Source organism: Nilaparvata lugens, chromosome 13 (genome assembly GCF_014356525.2).
Source record: "Nilaparvata lugens isolate BPH chromosome 13, ASM1435652v1, whole genome shotgun sequence".
In the NCBI taxonomy this organism is placed as follows: domain Eukaryota; kingdom Metazoa; phylum Arthropoda; class Insecta; order Hemiptera; family Delphacidae; genus Nilaparvata; species Nilaparvata lugens.
In genome coordinates, this window is record NC_052516.1 from 11,971,118 (window position 1) to 11,989,581 (window position 18,464).

General features: G+C 34.0%; 1 protein-coding gene across 1 annotated transcript in view; it reads left to right on the forward strand.

The window, feature by feature from the left end:
• The window catches only part of LOC111044424 (filamin-A-like), an 86,864-nt gene extending 74,219 nt beyond the window's left edge, over positions 1-12,645 (forward strand). Inside the window, exons 11-17 of the mRNA XM_039440345.1 lie at positions 1,056-1,157; positions 2,967-3,284; positions 5,035-5,118; positions 6,405-6,512; positions 8,560-8,698; positions 9,839-9,918; positions 12,467-12,645. Coding sequence (XP_039296279.1) covers positions 1,056-1,157; positions 2,967-3,284; positions 5,035-5,118; positions 6,405-6,512; positions 8,560-8,698; positions 9,839-9,918; positions 12,467-12,645 — 1,010 coding nt within the window. The remainder of the gene's footprint in view (positions 1-1,055; positions 1,158-2,966; positions 3,285-5,034; positions 5,119-6,404; positions 6,513-8,559; positions 8,699-9,838; positions 9,919-12,466) is intronic.
• Positions 12,646-18,464: the final 5,819 nt, after the last annotated feature.

Below are 18,464 nucleotides of genomic sequence, written 5' to 3' on the forward strand. Positions count from 1 at the left end.
CTTCCAAAATTTAGGAGATACTAAACTTATGGGTTCAGCCTGCTGTCTTCTTCCGATCATATACTATTATGATTTGTGACTTTATTAATAAATAGGCTACATGAATAATATTATTGTCTTTCTTATTCATCTAGTAAGTACTACCATAGAGAAACAATAGCGTAAGTAGATATCCCATGGTATAGGGCGTTTATGTCGCAACTTCTACTGTTATCTCAAGCTAATAGTCCACGTAGTTATTTCCTGTGAAGCTTTATGATGCAGGTAGTCTCTCATATTGTGCCGTTCATACACTCTTACCCGGTCAAACCAGTAAAAATCGACAGTAATCGGCTTGAGATAACAGTAAAAGTTGCGACATAAACGCCCTATTCCATGGGATATCTACTCACGCTATTGTTTCTCTATGGTAGTGCCATAGAGGAAAGCAGGCATACGAGATTAGATTGGATTTCTTTATTTACATTATTTTCTGGCTTGAACATCAATTTACATTAAATGACGGTATGCTAATTATTCAACGAATTTTACAAAGTATAAACAATTAATCAATGAGAATAAAGATTGAATGCAATTAGAATAACGATAATATAATAATGTGATATAACTTCATAGATCGGCGGTGTTTCAACAAATAATTTTCGATTGTCTAAGAAAAATATAAAATATCCTCCCCATTAACACACGACTGGGTTAATGACAAAGAGGCAAAGAGGCATAAGCAGCACGAGCATGATAAGCTTATGAAACATTTGGTATATACTAACAAGATGTAGTAGTGAAGTGTTGGCAACTGCCAATGAGAGTGTTGTGGGCGTGGTCTTGTACTAAGCAGGGGAAGTGTACTTGCACGTGATTGGTTGACAGAGTGTGACGTAGTAGATGCCTCATCACCTGAACGCATCTTGATGATTTATATAACACGGTATCATCTCAATGTCAAACAATATTATTAATCCTGAATTCTAATGCAATTCTCTAAGTTTTTTAGTTCTATACGTATTAAAATGTTAATTCTCCTTTCAATCTTTTGATTATTGTTCTCAATTTCATAGGAAGCCCATTCCCGTTGAGAGTTGGTACGAGGGAACAAATCAAAGCAGAACGACTGAGTGAAAAATACAGCAGTGATCGCCATACTGAACGTGTCATATCTAGTAAGTTAACAAAAGTTGAATTAAATTATCTATACAATACAATTGATTCATACAATAAGTACATAAATCAAAATGATAGGAAGAGAGAACATGAGGTAATCTTGTGCTATTCCTCTCCCAAATTTAGATAACACATAGTCCGAAATAGTTTGAGTCAATGTCAAAGTCATTAAACATTTAAAATATTGAACACTAACTTAGATGAGAAAATTACTGTCACTAAAGACTTGAAACTGGAAATTCTAAATTCTTTATTGATTGATACAACAAGTCCATCTTCAGAATGATAGGGAAAGAAAAAATAAGGTAACCTTGTGCTATTCCTCTCCCAAATTTAGATAACACATAGTCCGAAATAGTTTGAGTCAATGTCAAAGTCATTAAACATTTAAAATATTGAACATTAACTTAGATGAGAAAATTACTGTCACTAAGACTTGAAACTGGAAATTCTAAATTCTTTATTGATTGATACAACAAGTCCATCTTCAGAATGATAGGGAAAGAAAAAATAAGGTAACCTTGTGCTATTCCTCTCCCAAATTTAAATAAGTCTTGTAATTGTTCACTTCACGAAATTTTCAGTCCTTAATTATTTTCACATTAAAATCAATTGATTATGTTATGAATTTTGGAATAAAACTGCGGATGATGCACACATCAGCTTCTTGCTTATGCGTGGTTAAAGGGAAGTGTTAGGGTAGTTTTATGAGATGATTAAACGTCCATGCCTACAGCAGGATTCGAACCCATGACGAGGTAGCGCTAGCAGACTGAAGGGTGAAAGGCTTAAAGCTGGATTTGCACACAACAGTATTTTGATACAGAACTTAGTATTTGATGCAAAACTCATTTGATATGAAACTCATTCGATACGGAACACACTATCTTATAAAAAACTCTGATACAGAGCACATTAGATATACAACTAATTTGATACATAACTCAACTCATTTGATACAGAGCACATTATTTGATATACAACTAATTTGATATAGAACTCAACTCATTTTATACGGAACTCATTTTATACAAAACTCATTTGATACAGAGCACATTTCTGATATACTACTCATTCGATACAGAACTCAACTCATTTGTTACGGAACTTATTTGTTACAGAGCACATTTGACATACAACTCATTTGAAACTAAACTCAACTCATCTGATACGGAACTCAACATCTGATACAAAACTCATTTGATACGGAACCCAGTATTCAGTATTCACTTTTCATTCAGTGACAGTGGAAAGTAAACATATAATTCTTATTAACTTCTAATAGGTATCATTCATAACTCCTCTTATTATATTGATGAAGTTTGAGAAACAATTTTCAAGTTTGAAGAGTGAATATTGATGTTTTGGAACTTTCCCATAATTGCGGAGACTTGAAAAATTATTTGTAAATAAAGTGGATTTTTTTACAATTTCTCAAGTCTCTTCAAATAATTTGTGGGTTACGAAATCATTATCCTATTCCAATATTTATTTATTTATCTAATAGAGCAAACAATACAATAGTCGGAAAATAAAAAAACAGGCTACTGTTTTCTTCTTTCAAAACTTCTTCTATTTCCTGATTTTGTCACAATTGATCAAATATTTTGTAGGTCATGTCCACTTCAATTTCAACACCAAATCATCAATCTGAAACTATAAATCAGAATAAAACAAAGAATTCCAAATTTAGATAGATTATTGCTTTATTGGGTGAAATTCATTTACATTTTTACAAAAACTAGTACAAACTTTTTCTCTGACCCAAAATTTTCCTCTTCACTACAACATGTTTTTTAATTTTCCAGACAACTACCACAACTCAGTGACTCGAGTCACCTCGCCTCTGCTGGATCGAGTCAGTTCGCCAGTGAACTTGACTCGAGTCAGCTCTCCAGTCAACTTGACTCGAGTCACCTCGCCGTTGCTCGACCGAGTCAATTCGCCAGTCAACCTGACTCGAGTCAACTCGTCGAGTCCGCTCGGTTCGCCTCTCCGCTCGCCGACCTATCGTAACTCTCCAGTGAACGGGCATTACAGGGGTACCTCACCCCTACATTCCCCCAGCTCGCCTTTGGGGTTTCACAACTCCAACACAAGTATCGATACGTCGTCTAATGTTAGAGGTAAGTGGGGATGGAATGGTTCGGAATACACCTAATACCTAGAGGCTCTCCTTCAATCATCATAAATAATAAAATATCTAGTATTTTAAGCGGCTCATGATCCAGTATGAGTCACTTCCACAATATCACGTTTAGAACTTCTAAGAAAGAAATTTCAATATTGAGTTATCCGGGATATCAAGAGTAAATTAGGCCTACAATAAAATTTGTGATTTGTAAAAAAGGGAAGTTGTAATCTAAAATAATTTATTATTTAACTAATGAATAAATGCATGGTTTCATCCAGCTATTATCCTATCTAGCAGCATGTTAACGTCTTATATTTTCACGATTTGTCAGTCATAAGTTGTATATTCATTCCCATTATTTTAATTAGCGTAAGCTCTGATAATATTTTAAGAACTATAACAGATCGGAGCTCTAGGCATGTAATAATTTGATTTGTGTGATGAATACCAGTGAGGTTCACGTTATAATGGCAGTGTTTGTTTGGCAATGGTATTGCTATCCTTGTCTATCATTCAACAAAGCGGACAGCGCTATCTCTTTCTCGCTTTGCTCGGTTGCCAGATCGTCTTTTAACAATGTAGAATTAATAATTAATTATCAAAGTATTTCATTCCAATTATAAAATTTAATTATGGAATCATTGGAAAATATAATTTCTTGCTTGATAAAATAATATCGGGGCACCGAGCTTCGCTCGTTATTTCTATTTATTGATAAACAGAACACAATTCTCTAGAATGATCGTGTTTATATTTCACAGCTGGCTATATGTCATCTTATGAATTTCGGGAATGCGATATTTTGATTTTTCATATACTCACTCGCTCACTCACTTTTTTACTATCCACAGCTGTTTCAGCCAAGGATGAATTATCCTTTCAATGTCGTTCAGCAAGTTTTCCCAAGGATGAGACCTAGTGCAATCGAATTTTTGTATCATGAACATACTATGTTCCAAATTTCGTGAAAATCGTTAGAGCCGTTTTCGAAATCCGTAAATTCCATAAATAACCAGATATAAATATAAATAACCAGATATAAAAATACAGAAATCGCTTGCTTAATATAATAGGATAATTGATTTTTTCAAACGTGAATGAACAGTTAATATTACATCAATTAACCTGTATCAGCAACCGTCTAATAGAAGGCATTGACAAGACAGAGGATCGGTAACGTTTTTCATCCTTCTCCTATCTTTCTCCACTGCCATTATAACGTGGAGCTCACTATAGCAGCATGTTAACGTCTTATATTTCTCATAATTTGTATATTCTATTAATTTCCATTATTTTAATTGGCGTAAGCTCTGATATTATAAGAACCATATAACAGATCGGAGTTGAAGGCATGTAATAATTTGATTTGTGTGATGAATAATAACTAGTATCATAATTATAACTAGTATCATATATTCACGATTAATCCCATTGGTTTATCAGAATAAATCTACTCTTGGTGATAGAAAAATGATAACAATTCCATAATAGTGATTTTTGTTTTGAATAACGTATCGAACTTGGGATTAATATTTCATCAAAAATGGAAGTACTTTATTGAGCATCTACAGTAATACGCTCCAAGACGATTTAATAGGGGTTTAACTTACAATTCATTCTTTAAATATTCTAACTGGAAAGTACCAATTTTTTAATTTTTTCTGTTTTCCATGAGAATGTATCCTATAACCGTTTGTACAGTATTCTCTAATGTCTAACCTGCTAATGAATTAATATTGCAGTGTCGACAATGTTGTCGAATCTCAGTCAAAGGCGAGATTCGTGGGATGCACTTGTTAAAACACAAACAACTGTCAACGAAATCGGTGAGTATTTATCAGGAAATGAAGGATTGGAAACACGTTTCAAAATGCACCAAACCGCACAAAATTCCATATGCATCCCACAGTGAGTTGAAGTAGTGAATGGATCAAGCATTTCCTAGGAGAAATGAGAGATGAGCAATGCACTGAAAAACACAAAGCTCAATATAGGGCTTTCAATATTCCAATAGGGCTCGATAGGACAACAAGCATTTGAAGATATATAATCTGGATTTAATAATCTATGAGAGCTGTTACAGATTTCCACAAACTCCAAGAAATATTGCAATGCACCTCTCCATATTTGAGAGTGAGAAAAATGATGTGAACTCAGTCTAATTTGTTGTAATTGAAGAATGATCATAAATGGATTGCTGTTACCTGGATGAGAGAGTTGTAACTTGTAAATAAATATAGAGGATGGGTGTTATTGTAAGATATGGCTAGGCCTATCATACTGGAGCCCACTGGTTTACATCATTCTATCTTCGTCTACAGTATGAAATATGTTTTCGATAGTGCATGAAATTCAATTTCATCTCACCACACTTCACACAACAAATAAAAAACTTCAACTTGGACTAAAAATTAAGAATCACTCATGAAAAACATAACTACCTACTTCAATAATAACTTTACAAATGAAATCTGGAATATTGAATGAAAAAGACTAAGAAATTGTCAAAAAACCACTGTTAGTTTATCAGTTAGTTTATCAGAGATTGACAATGGTGTAATAACCGAAACCGGTCTTTCTAATTATCAATAAATCAGTGGTTTTTTGACAATTTCTTAATCTTTTTCATTCAATATGAATAATTACCACAATATCAACTTCTCATCTACTCAAAAAGTGGAATCTGGAATAATGTATTATAATGTTTAGGCCTACTTGACTCCATTCATCATTTTTGTACAATAAAATCGTTTTTTTTCAAAACTAATAATGTTTCATAAGGTTTGTACAAATTTTCTAAATCTGTAGTAGAAACAATAATACAACCAACTAAAACAACTGGATATTCCTGTATATGAAATGCATGCTAATAATCATCATCGATTGATATTGAAAGATTTATTTTGATGATTTTTTGATGGAGACACTATTAATTGAGTAGTTAACTTTATTCCTTCTCGTAGAATTACATTCTTTGAAACGTTAGTAACACACAATAGTATGATGTCCGTTGGACGAAAATTGAAAACATAATCAAGAGCTTTCCTTTCTACTCTCGCGTTGATAATATTTGTAATTTCTAATGTTATTTCTTTAATTTAATTCCTTCTAGATGCAGAAGTGAGTGGAGATGCTCTCCATCTCATTCCAGTGCGTAGATCTGCCTCTTTCTACATCAATTCTGACGCTCCGTTAAGTCAAGTTACTGTCACCGTTACATGTGAGTATCTCATTAAAATATTCTAGTATCAAATTTAAATTTAAATACTGCGTTCTGTGTCCCAGAGAATTCAATCAATTTCATTTTACACGTCTCTTCTTCATTCATCGCTCAAAGATTAAATTTGTTAGATCATCTTGATCTACACAACTAGATCACTATTGCATTCAACTATATCCTTAGTTAATAGTTAATAATAATATAGTTAATAGTTATACCTCAAGTCAACAGTTAATTCAATTCAGTTCAAGACTGTTGATTCATAAATCATAACACAAGAAGTAATACATGAATATGCCAGGAAAATATGTAAGGTTTGAAAACTCTGCTTACTCCATCTCCAACTTCCTTCAAAATCTCGTAACCAGTGATTTAACTGGTTGATTAACTAGTTGATTCAATCAAATAATTCCCATTCATAACATACGAAGTAGTAATCTATATATGAAAGCGAAATGGCACTCACTCACTTACTGACTCACTCACTCACTCACTCACTCGCAGAACTAGAAATCTACCGGACCAAAAACGTTCAAATTTGGTAGGTATGTTCAGTTGGCCCTTTAGAGGCGCACTAAGAAATTTTTTGGCGATATTTTAACTCTAAGGGTGGTTTTTAAGGGTTTAAAGTTCGTCTTTAGGCATGTATATTCTTCTTATTCTCTTAATTATAATTGGAAAATGTCCATACCATATGTTAATATAGAGCTATAATCTAGAGAGAGTACCTCTTCGAAACAGTTGTTAACTGGTAAATAAATTAATAATTTTGTCAGGTTGGCATTAAGTTGAGTTGACTTTGTTAGGTTGGCACCAAGTTGAAGATTGAAATACATTTATAGCGGAAAAAATGATTGGGCACTGCTACTTCAATCAGAGCTATTCCTGGGAATATTATATTACTAGCAGTCAGGCTCGCTTCGCTCGCCATATTCGTTTAGTCTGGACCCCCGACTGGATCGTCCTAACATATGATAAAAATGCTCAAATGAAGAATGCAGACGATCGAAGCGACCCTGCTGATCTCATTCTTGGACGATCCAGTGGGGGGGGTCCAGGGGGCGGAGCCACCAGGCTAGATGGATATGGCGAGCGAAGCGAGCCTGTCGGCTAGTATTGTATATTCCAGCAGTACACATGAAAACTAGTGTAATTTGCTAAGAATTGTACGATTTGAAAACTCTGCTTTCCTCATCTTTCAACTTTCTCCAATCTCACAACCAGAGATTTAACTGGTTGATCAACTAGTTGATTCAATCAAATAATTCCCATTCATCACATAAAAAGTAATATTGTATATTTCAGCAGCACACATCGAAACTAGTGTAGTTTTGTAAGAATTGTACAATTTGAAAACCCTGCTTTCTCCATCTTTCAACTTCCTTCAAAATCTTACAACCAGTGATTTAACTGGTTGATTAACTAGTTGATTCAATCAAATAGTTCCAATTCATAACATAAAAAGTAATATTGTATATTCTAGCAGTACACATGAAAACTAGTGTAGTTTGCTAAGAATTGTACGATTTGAAAACTCAGCTTTCTCCATATTTCAACTTCCTCCAAAATCTGCAACCAGTGATTTAACTGGTTGATTAACTAGTTGATACACCTAGTGGGGATACACCTCTGATCCTCTGTGCCAATGTGGACAAATTCAATGAATGAATCACCTGATATCTGAGTGTCCACAACACTCCTATCATGGAGGGCTGACACAAGTTCATGATGCTGGAGAAGAGGCATGTCAGTGGCACCACAACTTACTAGATTCCATTAGTATTTAACATATTAAGTGTGAAATTATGTTTTTTTCTAACTTTGGCCTATGAATGCATATGCATATATATATATATATATATATATATCTATATATATATATATATATATATATATATACTAGTTGATCCAATCAAATAATTCTCATTCATAACATGAAAAGTAATATTGTATATTTTGAATTGTATATTTGAGCAGTACACATGAAAACTAGTGTAATTTTGTAAGAACTGTATAATTTGAAAACTTTCTTCTCTTTGTTTTTCAGCTCCTTCCAAGATTTCGTTACCAGTGAAGTTGACAAAGACAGGCAAACAGATACTCGTCTACTTCACAGCCTCTGAGATCGGAGAGCATGTCATCGATATAAAGATCAATGATATGAGAGTTCATGGAGCTCCTTTCAGGTAAATTATTCATTATTTTATTCAAAATTATTCTATTTAAATCAGATAGTAGAAAAGTCGTATTGTTCACTAGCAGGTAACTCGTGCTCCGCAAGGGTTTATTTTAAAACTTGACAAGCTGGAAACTTGATGTAATGGAATCTTGGATAATAGAAAAAAGGCCTATAACCATCCCCGGTTAATAAGGAATCTATAAAGATACTTTTAAGTTAATCAGTCCAGTAGTTGAGACGTGATGATTCATATCCCGTACGTGTATAAGCCAGTTCTTTCCTTCAATATTATAATGGAATCATTGGAAATACTTTGGTGAATTTATAAATAAAAATCTGGTGTGGCGCACTCACACAACTTTCCTTGCCGTTATGAAAATAATTGATCACCTGACGCTAGTGTTCACGCGCATCTCAAGTCTACCTTATAAACTAAGATGTGAGCCAGCTGGTGACAGGACAATAACGCTGGAGACATACGAGGTCTACTATCTCTTCACAGTGAATCATTTAATAGAATCAACAGTTGCTAACAATTTACAATTGGATAATCACATTTTCTCGAATTTCGAGCTTATTTTCAATGCTTATTTTCCACTGATTGTTTCTGTTTGAATTGTATCTGAAGCCTGATAACTGGAAATCTAAAATCAAACTTTGCATAGATGGGGCTCCTGAAACGAAGCTCCTGAAATTTGACGAAGCTCCTGAAATTTTCTACAGATATAGGACTTGTGGCAGTTAATAGAGCTTATCAATGTCTATTTCAGGTATAAATTTAATCGAAATCGTTGGAGCCGTTTTCAAGAAAATCGTGAAAAACCCTGTTTTTGACAACATTTTCGCCATTTCAGCCGCCATCTCGGATTGCATTTGATCGAAATTGTTCGTGTCGGATCCTTATATTGTAATAACCTTAAGTTCCAAATTTCAAGCCATTCCGTTAATTGGGAGATGAGATATCGTGTACACAGACGCACTTACAGACCATTACCCAAAAACCACTTTTTTGGACTCAAGGGACCTAGAAACGTATAGAAATTTAGAAATTTGGGTACCTTGATTTTTTTCGGAAAGCAATACTTTCCTTACCTGTGGTAATAGGGCAAGGAAAGTAAAAATATGTTTTTTATCATTTGTTTTACAGAAGCCACGCCTACAATGCAAACGCTATTAAAGTTGACAGAATTCCAAACGGAGTAGTGGGCCAGGCTGTTGAATTCGAAAGTAAGTATTCCATCTGTATTACATTATTCACTCATCAAATTAGAGAATTGATTGAATCCCTTAAAGCTGACAAGTCTGTAGAAAGGAGAAATCAGGCTATAACTGCTATGCGTGGATTTTGTTACAATATATAGCAGTAACAAATTGATTATAGCATAGAGAAATAATAGCGTAAGTAGATATCCCATGGTATAGGTAGTTTATGTCGCAAATTTTACTGTTATCTCAAGCCGATTACTGTCGATTATTGTCGATTTTTACTGTGTTGTTGGGGTAAGAGTGTATGAACGGCACAATATGAGAGACTACCAGCGTCATAAAGCTTCACAGGTAAGAACTACGTGGACTATCGGCTTGAGATAACCGTAAGTTAAGTTAAAAGTTGCGACATAAACGCCCTATACCATGGGATATCTACTTATACTATTGTTTCTCTATGATTATAGTGAGGTCCACGTTATAATGGCAGTATTTGATTAGCAATGGTATTGCTATCCTTGTCTATTATTCAACAAATCTGATTTCGATATCTCTTTCCCGCTTTGCTCTGTTGCCAGAGCGTCTTTTAACAATGTAGAATAACTAATTAATTAACAAAATATTCCATCTCAATTATGGAAATTCATTACGAAATTATTGAAAAATAATTACACTTAATAAGCCTGTATCTGAAACACTTCATGGAAGGCATTGACAAGACCGAGGTTCGGCAACGTTTTTCTACAATTGAATGAAAAAGACTAAGAAATTGTCAAAAACCACAGATTTATTGATACTTAGAAAGACCGGTTTCGGTTATTACACCATTGTCAATCTCTGTTTATCTCTGTTTATCAGAGATTGACAATGGTGTAATAACCGAAACCGGTTATTTCTCTGATAAACCAGTTTATCTCTGTTTATCAGAGATTGACAATGGTGTAATAACCGAAACCGGTCTCTCTAAGTATCAATAAATCTGTGGTTTTTGACAATTTCTTAGTCTTTTTCATTCAATATGAATAATCACCACAATATCAACTTCTCAACTACACAAAAAGAGAAAAAAAAGTTTTTCTACAATCTTTTTCCACTGCCATTACCACGTTATACCTCACTATACTAAGGTATCAAAATATTTTCATTCAAGGCAAAAATGGATTATTGAATAATCAATATTGTGAAATTGAGAAGCATGTTAAATAAGCCATTGAAACTTCTCAAAAATCCTGCCCGGTTGAAGGTCTAATAAATTTAACAGCGGTTAGATGACATCATAGTTAACGGTAGCATTACAAAAAGAACTTATGGACGAGACTGGCGACATTACAATGATTTCATATAACTGTGGTTTGATTGCAAATAACTATGGTTAAATTAAATTAGCAACACGATGTCCATTTCAACTAACCACGATTAAATGACGTCACTGTGAACTGAATGACATCATTGTTAATGGACAAGACTGGCGACATTACAATGATTTCATTAAACGGTGGTTCGATTGCAAATAACCACGGTTAAATAACATTAGCATCACATGTCCATTTCAACTAACCGCGGTTAAATGACTTCATTGCCAACTAAATGAGTTCATTCATAACTGAAGCAGTGCCAGGAAAACCTATGAACGAGACTGAAGACTGTAGACTACGACGACTTCATTTATTTAACGGCGGTTTAATATTGAGTCTCCCAACCGAGCATATTTCCTGATTTGTAAATTTATGGGTCGGTTGCATAAAAGCTGTTATTCACTTTTTGTGTAGTTGAGAAGTTGATATTGTGGTAATTATTCATATTGAATGAAAAAGACTAAGAAATTCTCAAAACCCACAGATTTACTGATACTTAGAAAGACCGGTTTCGGTTATTACACCATTGTTAATCTCTGATAAACTAATCAATAAATCTGTGGTTTTTGAAAATATCTTAGTCTTTTTCATTCAATGCTGTTATTCATTCATTCATTGATACAATAAGTACATCATCAAAATGATAGGGAGAGAAAACTAAGATAACCTTGTGCTATTCCTCTCACAAATTTAGATGAGGTTACACATAGTCTGAAATAGGTTACGTCTCATATAGTTTCTCACTTCACAACATTTTCAGTCCTTAAATTATGTTGAAAAAGTAGATTTTCAAATTTAGATGCTTCAAAACTAAACATAGAACAGATATTTCACATTATTGTCACTTGAAAAGATTTACGTATTAAAGAAATAATCTTACGGTTGAATTTTAACCGTAATTAAATACTACAAGAACCAATCTCAGAAGACTTCTTTCCACTAAAGCATCCTCTGATTGGTTATTGCTACATTTAAACAGGATCAAGATTTAACAGGCTTTTGTGCAACCGGGTCCAAGACTTACTCAATATTCAAAGTAAAGCTGACTCCACACATTGTTTGAAGTTGCATCGTTCACTGTATTCATTCAAATGTTTTTGGGATATTCGAAATCAGTTCTCCTTTTGATTGTGAATGTAAACTGTAAATTATTATATTCTTGCGTCACTCGAGTTTTCCTTCTAATCCCAGTGTTTTTCCTGGTTTTTCCACAGTTGACGGTTCAGGAGCCGGCTCGGGAAATCTGGAAATCCTCGTGAACGGAGGTCACGTGACCAGTTTCGTTCGAAATCTGGGCAGTCAGCGTTTTCTGGCCTCGTTTGTGCCACACGAGGCGGTCACGCATCTAGTGGAAATGAAGTTCAATGGAGACTCCATACCAGGTAGGACTTAATTTCAAGTCAAGTGAAATCAAGCTTCATTCCATTAGATAAATCACATTTTTAACAATACTAAGGGAAATGCGAAACGTCGATTTGAATCGTAGACCTCACTTCACTCGGTCGAATACTATTAGCTTGATATGAAAAAGATTAAAGTAGAAATATTCAGTTAAAGAAATTTGTTAGATTGCAACCCAGCAAATGCAAAGACATATATAAAATATTATAAAGAATAGGCTAATAATGATAAAAAAGCAGTCGTAAGGTCTTGTCAGAGGTCCTGAAATTGATCAGTTGCGACCTGAAAACTCTGACACCAGACCTGAGCCAGCCAGGTCACACGATATTATTATTTTTTTATGGAAATATTAATATTAAGATAATTATGTGGAATCAGTGAATATAGACACTGATATCTCTTTCAATTCGCTTGGTCGCTGAATATTTCTACTTCAATCTTATTCATATCAATAAGCTAATAATATTTGACCGAGCGAAGTGAGGTCTACGATTCAAGTCGACGGTTTTCGCATTTCCCTTATGTTTATATATATATGTTTCGCATTTAAGGGGAAACGCGGTAATAGATTTCCATGAAATTTGACAGGTATGTTTCTCTTTTGAATTTCGCGTCGACGTATATATAGGCTACGGTTTTTGAAATTTGGCATTTTAAGGATAATACAAAAGGAAAAGGAGTCTCCTTCGAACGATGACAATATTACCTTAAAAATCAGACTTTAGAATAATTTCATCATAAATCAGCTGTCGAGTGGATTATTAATTGCATGCAATTCAATATCTCAATGTAACTTATTAGTGAGAAAACAGCTGTTGTGTGGACTGTTAGATTGATTTAGTACTTTATTAATGTAGATTACAATATATACTGGCTTATACACTTATATACAATAGCTTACAATACAGCAAGATTATGGATGAATTTACAAAATATAAATTAAGAAAATAATTATTGAGATGTATATAATATGAAAAAAAAAACAATTTGTAATAACTATAGATAAAATAGATAATATTGTTACCGTATGCATCTACATAAATTCGCGGAGCTTTGGACATATCAATGTCCATTCTTTGGAAATAATATTCGAAGTATTCTTCCCACTAACTCTCTACAAAAGGAAGAGAGAGAGAGAGAGAGAGAGAGAGAGAGAGAGAGAGAGAGAGAGGGGTTAAAGATCAGTTACAGATCTTGTAAGTGATCTATTAACAAGAGATGATTGAGGAAGACAAAATGTGAGATTAATGTGAAGTAAGTGAGAGAGAGATGAGAGGATTGATAGGAGGTAAAGGTTGAAGAAGGTTCAAGAGTGAAAGAATCCGTGAAGTGAGGTAGAGAGATAGAGCGTGAGAGGAGAGAGAGGGAAAGAGTGAGAGTGAGAAAGAGAGAGTAAGATTAAGAGAAAGACTGAGAGAAAACAAACAGACACGTTCCAGACAAACAGGATCACAAACGTATGTGTCATACATCTAGACAGAGCAAATAAAACAATCGTATAAGTTTTCTCTGATCTAGAGTTCTGCTATAAACTATGAAGCAATGGCTTTCTTCCTATGCATGTCATGTCTGTCTGCTATCTGAGCCAGGAAGGAAGTTCCGGTTCTATGATTTGAAGCTGCCAACTGCAAGAAGCCTACAAATTTTGTACTCAACTATTGTTACATTGAACTCTAAGGCCCGGTTGCACAAGAGCCGGTTAAATTTTAACCGTGATTAATTTTACGAGAACCAATCATAGAAGGCCTTCTTGATAAGACAGCTTCTCTGACTGGTTCTCGTAAAATTAATCACGATTAAAATTTAACCGATCAGAGAAGGCCTTCTTGATAAGACAGCTTCTCTGATTGGTTCTCGTGGAATTAATTACGATTAAAATTCAACCGATCAGAGAACCCCTTCTTGATAAAACAGCTTCTCTGATTGGTTCTTGTAGAATTAATCACGATTAAAATTTAACCGATCAGAGAAGGCCTTCTTGATAAGACAGCTTCTCTGATTGGTTCTCGTGGAATTAATCACGATTAAAATTCAACCGATCAGAGAACCCCTTCTTGATAAAACAGCTTCTCTGATTGGTTCTTGTGGAATTAATCACGATTAAAATTTAACCGATCAGAGAAGGCCTTCTTGATAAGACAGCTTCTGTGATTGGTTCTCGTGGAATTAATTACGATTAAAATTTAACCGATCAGAGAACGCCTTCTTGATAAGACAGCTTCTTAGATTGGTTCTCGTGGAATTAATCACGATTAAAATTTAACCGATCAGAGAAGGCCTTCTTGATAAGACAGCTTCTCTGATTGGCTCTCGTGTCTCGTGGAATTAATCACGATAAAAATTCAACCGATCAGAGAAGGCCTTCTTGATAAGACAGCTTCTGTGATTGGTTCTCGTGGAATTAATCACGATTAAAATTTAACCGATTTTTGTGCAGCCGACACTAAATCCACAATGAATTCTAGCCAACTATTGTTTCATTCAACACAGAATCCACAACAGAGTCTCTGCTTTGTGTCGATAATATTTTTCAAAGTCACCTAGAAGCTTTAAATAGATGCGGAATAGAAGTTTCAATATTATCTTGTTTAGAGAATTGATTATTTGATGATTATTTGATTATTTGATCTGGGCTCTTTCCAGAATTGTATTTATGACTTTTCTCTATTTTTACAATATTTTTTTATTATTTGTCCTTTTCCTCCTCCTCCTTTTCCTCTTCTTCCTTTTCCTCCTCTTTCTTCTTCTTTCTCTTCTTCTTATTCTTTCTCTCCTTTCTTTCAATATCTGTTTGTACAATGTTCACTCCTATCCAAGTAAATTTACTGCCCTTTTTCTACACTCACGACTTGCATTATTTATATTATTATATTAGGCGAGAAATTTCTGTATATCTGTTTATATTTTTATATCTGGTTATCTGTTTATTTATGTTCAACGGATCTCGAAAACTTCTCTATTTTCACGAAATTTGGAACATAGTAGGTTTATGATGTAAAAATCCGATTGCACTAGGTCTCATTCTTGGGAAAACTCGCTGAACGACATTAAAAGGATAATTCATCCTTGGCTGAGACTTTCGTCGTCTGTGGATAGTAAAAAGTGAGTGAGTGATTCTGTGGAAAATCAAAATATCGTATCCCCGAAATTCATAAGCTGACGTATAGCCAGCTGTGAAATATAAACACGATCATTTTAGAGAATTGTGTTCTGTTTATCAATAAATTAAAGTAACGAGCGAAGCTCGGTGCCCCAATATTTACATCAATAAACCTGTATCAGGTAGCTACCGTCTATAGAAGGCATTGCCGAAACAGAAAATTAGCAACATTGTTCTGCTATCTTTCTCCACTGCCATTATAACGTGGACCTCACTATAGTAACTAATGAACTTCTAATCATATTTTTTTCTAGTCATAAGATGACTTATAGCCAGCTGTGAAATATAAACACGATCATTTCAGAGAATTGAGTACTGTTTATCAATAAATAAAAATAACGAGCGAAGCTCAGTGCCCTGATATTAGATTATTATTATAGTACTTTCTCCATACACTCGTCTGTCCAGTCTATCAGATAACTACAGATATACAAAGTCAAGTCAGGTTGCAAATATCTGTGTTGTACTCTTCAATATATGGGTATAATTTTATTATGAGTTATGTATACCGGCTAAGAATACTATAGAAAAAGTATTTTATCTATAAGGCACTCTCCTATGGTACAAAATATATGCCAGCTAATCACTATAGGTATACAAAACCATTTCAGATTGCAACTATCCATGCAGCTATAATATAGGTATAATTACATTTTAGGATGGTGTGTTGGCAGCTATATAGGTATAATTACGTTCTAGGATGGTATGTTGGCAGCTATATATAGGTATATTACGTTTTAGGATGGTACGTTGTGAGGTGAAAGTATAGTATTCCCATAAACTGTGACTCTAGAGGTCAGTTCAGTTCTCTCTTGTGTGAATGACCTGTGTATTAGTGTATGAAATTATTATCATTGAATCCTATCGTCTATAAAATCCACAAATCAGCAATACCTCACATTAAAGCTGTGCAAAGGCTAAAATTAAACTTTCTACTGGTGATATTCTCCAAAGTTTTTCGATTTGTATATCATCAAGCTATCAAAATGAAAACGTTTTCTCAGGAAAACATTTTTTTCCGATCATTACTATTTGAAATATGAGCGCCTGAAGTTTAAATTTTTGGTACAGAACAATTCAAGAAATCCATGAAATTCAGAGAATAGATTCTTCATGGTATTGTTGATCTATTAGTATGAATATTTTCTAAAAATATCAGTTTTTGAGAAAGTTATTCAATTTACCAAAAATGACCAGAGATAACTCAACTAAAAGTCATTTTTGGTCATTTCTAGTGAATCCAATAACTTTCTCAAAAACTGATATTTTTAGAAAATTTTTATTTTATTAGATCAACAATACCATGAAGAATCTATCCTCTGAATCTCATGGATTTATTTCTTACCGACTTTCAAATGTTCTGTCCCAAAAATATAAACTTCAGGCGCTCATATTTCAAAAATTAATGATAGGAAAAAAATGTTTTCCTGAGATATCTTTTTCATTTTGATAGCTTGATAATATACAAATCGAAAAACTTTGAATAATATCACCAGTAGAGAGTTTTTTTCTAGCCTTTGCACAGCCTCAACTTGATTCAAAAATACTGTCCAATGCATAAAAATAGAAACGTTCTAGACTATAGTGAGGTCCGCTCAATTATGGCAGAGGAGAAAGATAAGAGAACATCGTTGCCGATTCTCTGCCTTGCCACAGCATTCTATGTAACACAGTTCATAACAGATATCAACTGTTAATATTCTTCTCAATAATAATCAATCTTATCTAATTTGTCAAGAGAATATATTTTTCATTGATAAATTAAGTTGAGATATTTTGTTAATTAATTATATTTCTACATTAGTAAAAAGTTATCTGACAACGTTGCGGAGGTAGAAAAGAATAGCGCTACCTGCTTTGTTGAATGATAGACAAGGATAGCAACGCCAATGTTAATAAAATACTGCCATTATAACGTGGATTTCATAGACCATAGAGTATGGTCAGTTCAAATTCATTTGGTCATGATCACTCTCTTCTATGATCTATTACATTTTCTGAATAGTCGTGAAGGTGATATAGTAATAGCTAGGCCTATGGATACCACGGAATAAGGGTTCCGTATTCTTTAACAAAGATGTACCAACAAACTAATTCAGTAAAGATGTATGTTCTTTATTGAAGATGTTTTTCACTCCGTATCTATACTGAATTTAAGGCTATATAGACTTTGCATTCCTTACTTCGTCTCCCAATTTGGTGGAGAGTTATTGGGAAGGATATTTTTGACCGAGCGAAGTGAGGTCTAAGATTCAAGTCAACGGTTTGGCATTTCTCTTAATGTTTGAATGTTTAAATGTTTATATGTTGCGCATTTACGGCGAAACGCGATGATAGATTTTCATGAAATCTGACAGGTATGTTCCTTTTTCAATTGCGCGTCGACGTATATACAAGGTTTTTGGAAATTTTGCATTTCAAGGATAATATAAAAGGAAAATGAGCCTCCTTCATACGCCAATATATTAGAGTAAAAATCAGACTATAGAGTTATTCATCATAATTCAGCTGACAAGTGATTACACAGATGTGTGGAGAAGCCAGTCTATGGCTGTATTTCCATAAGGTCTATAGTTTCAAGCAGGTACTCGTGGATGAGAATACTGCGTGAGGTCTACTGTTCACAGAACTACTAGTAAATATTCTTTCCG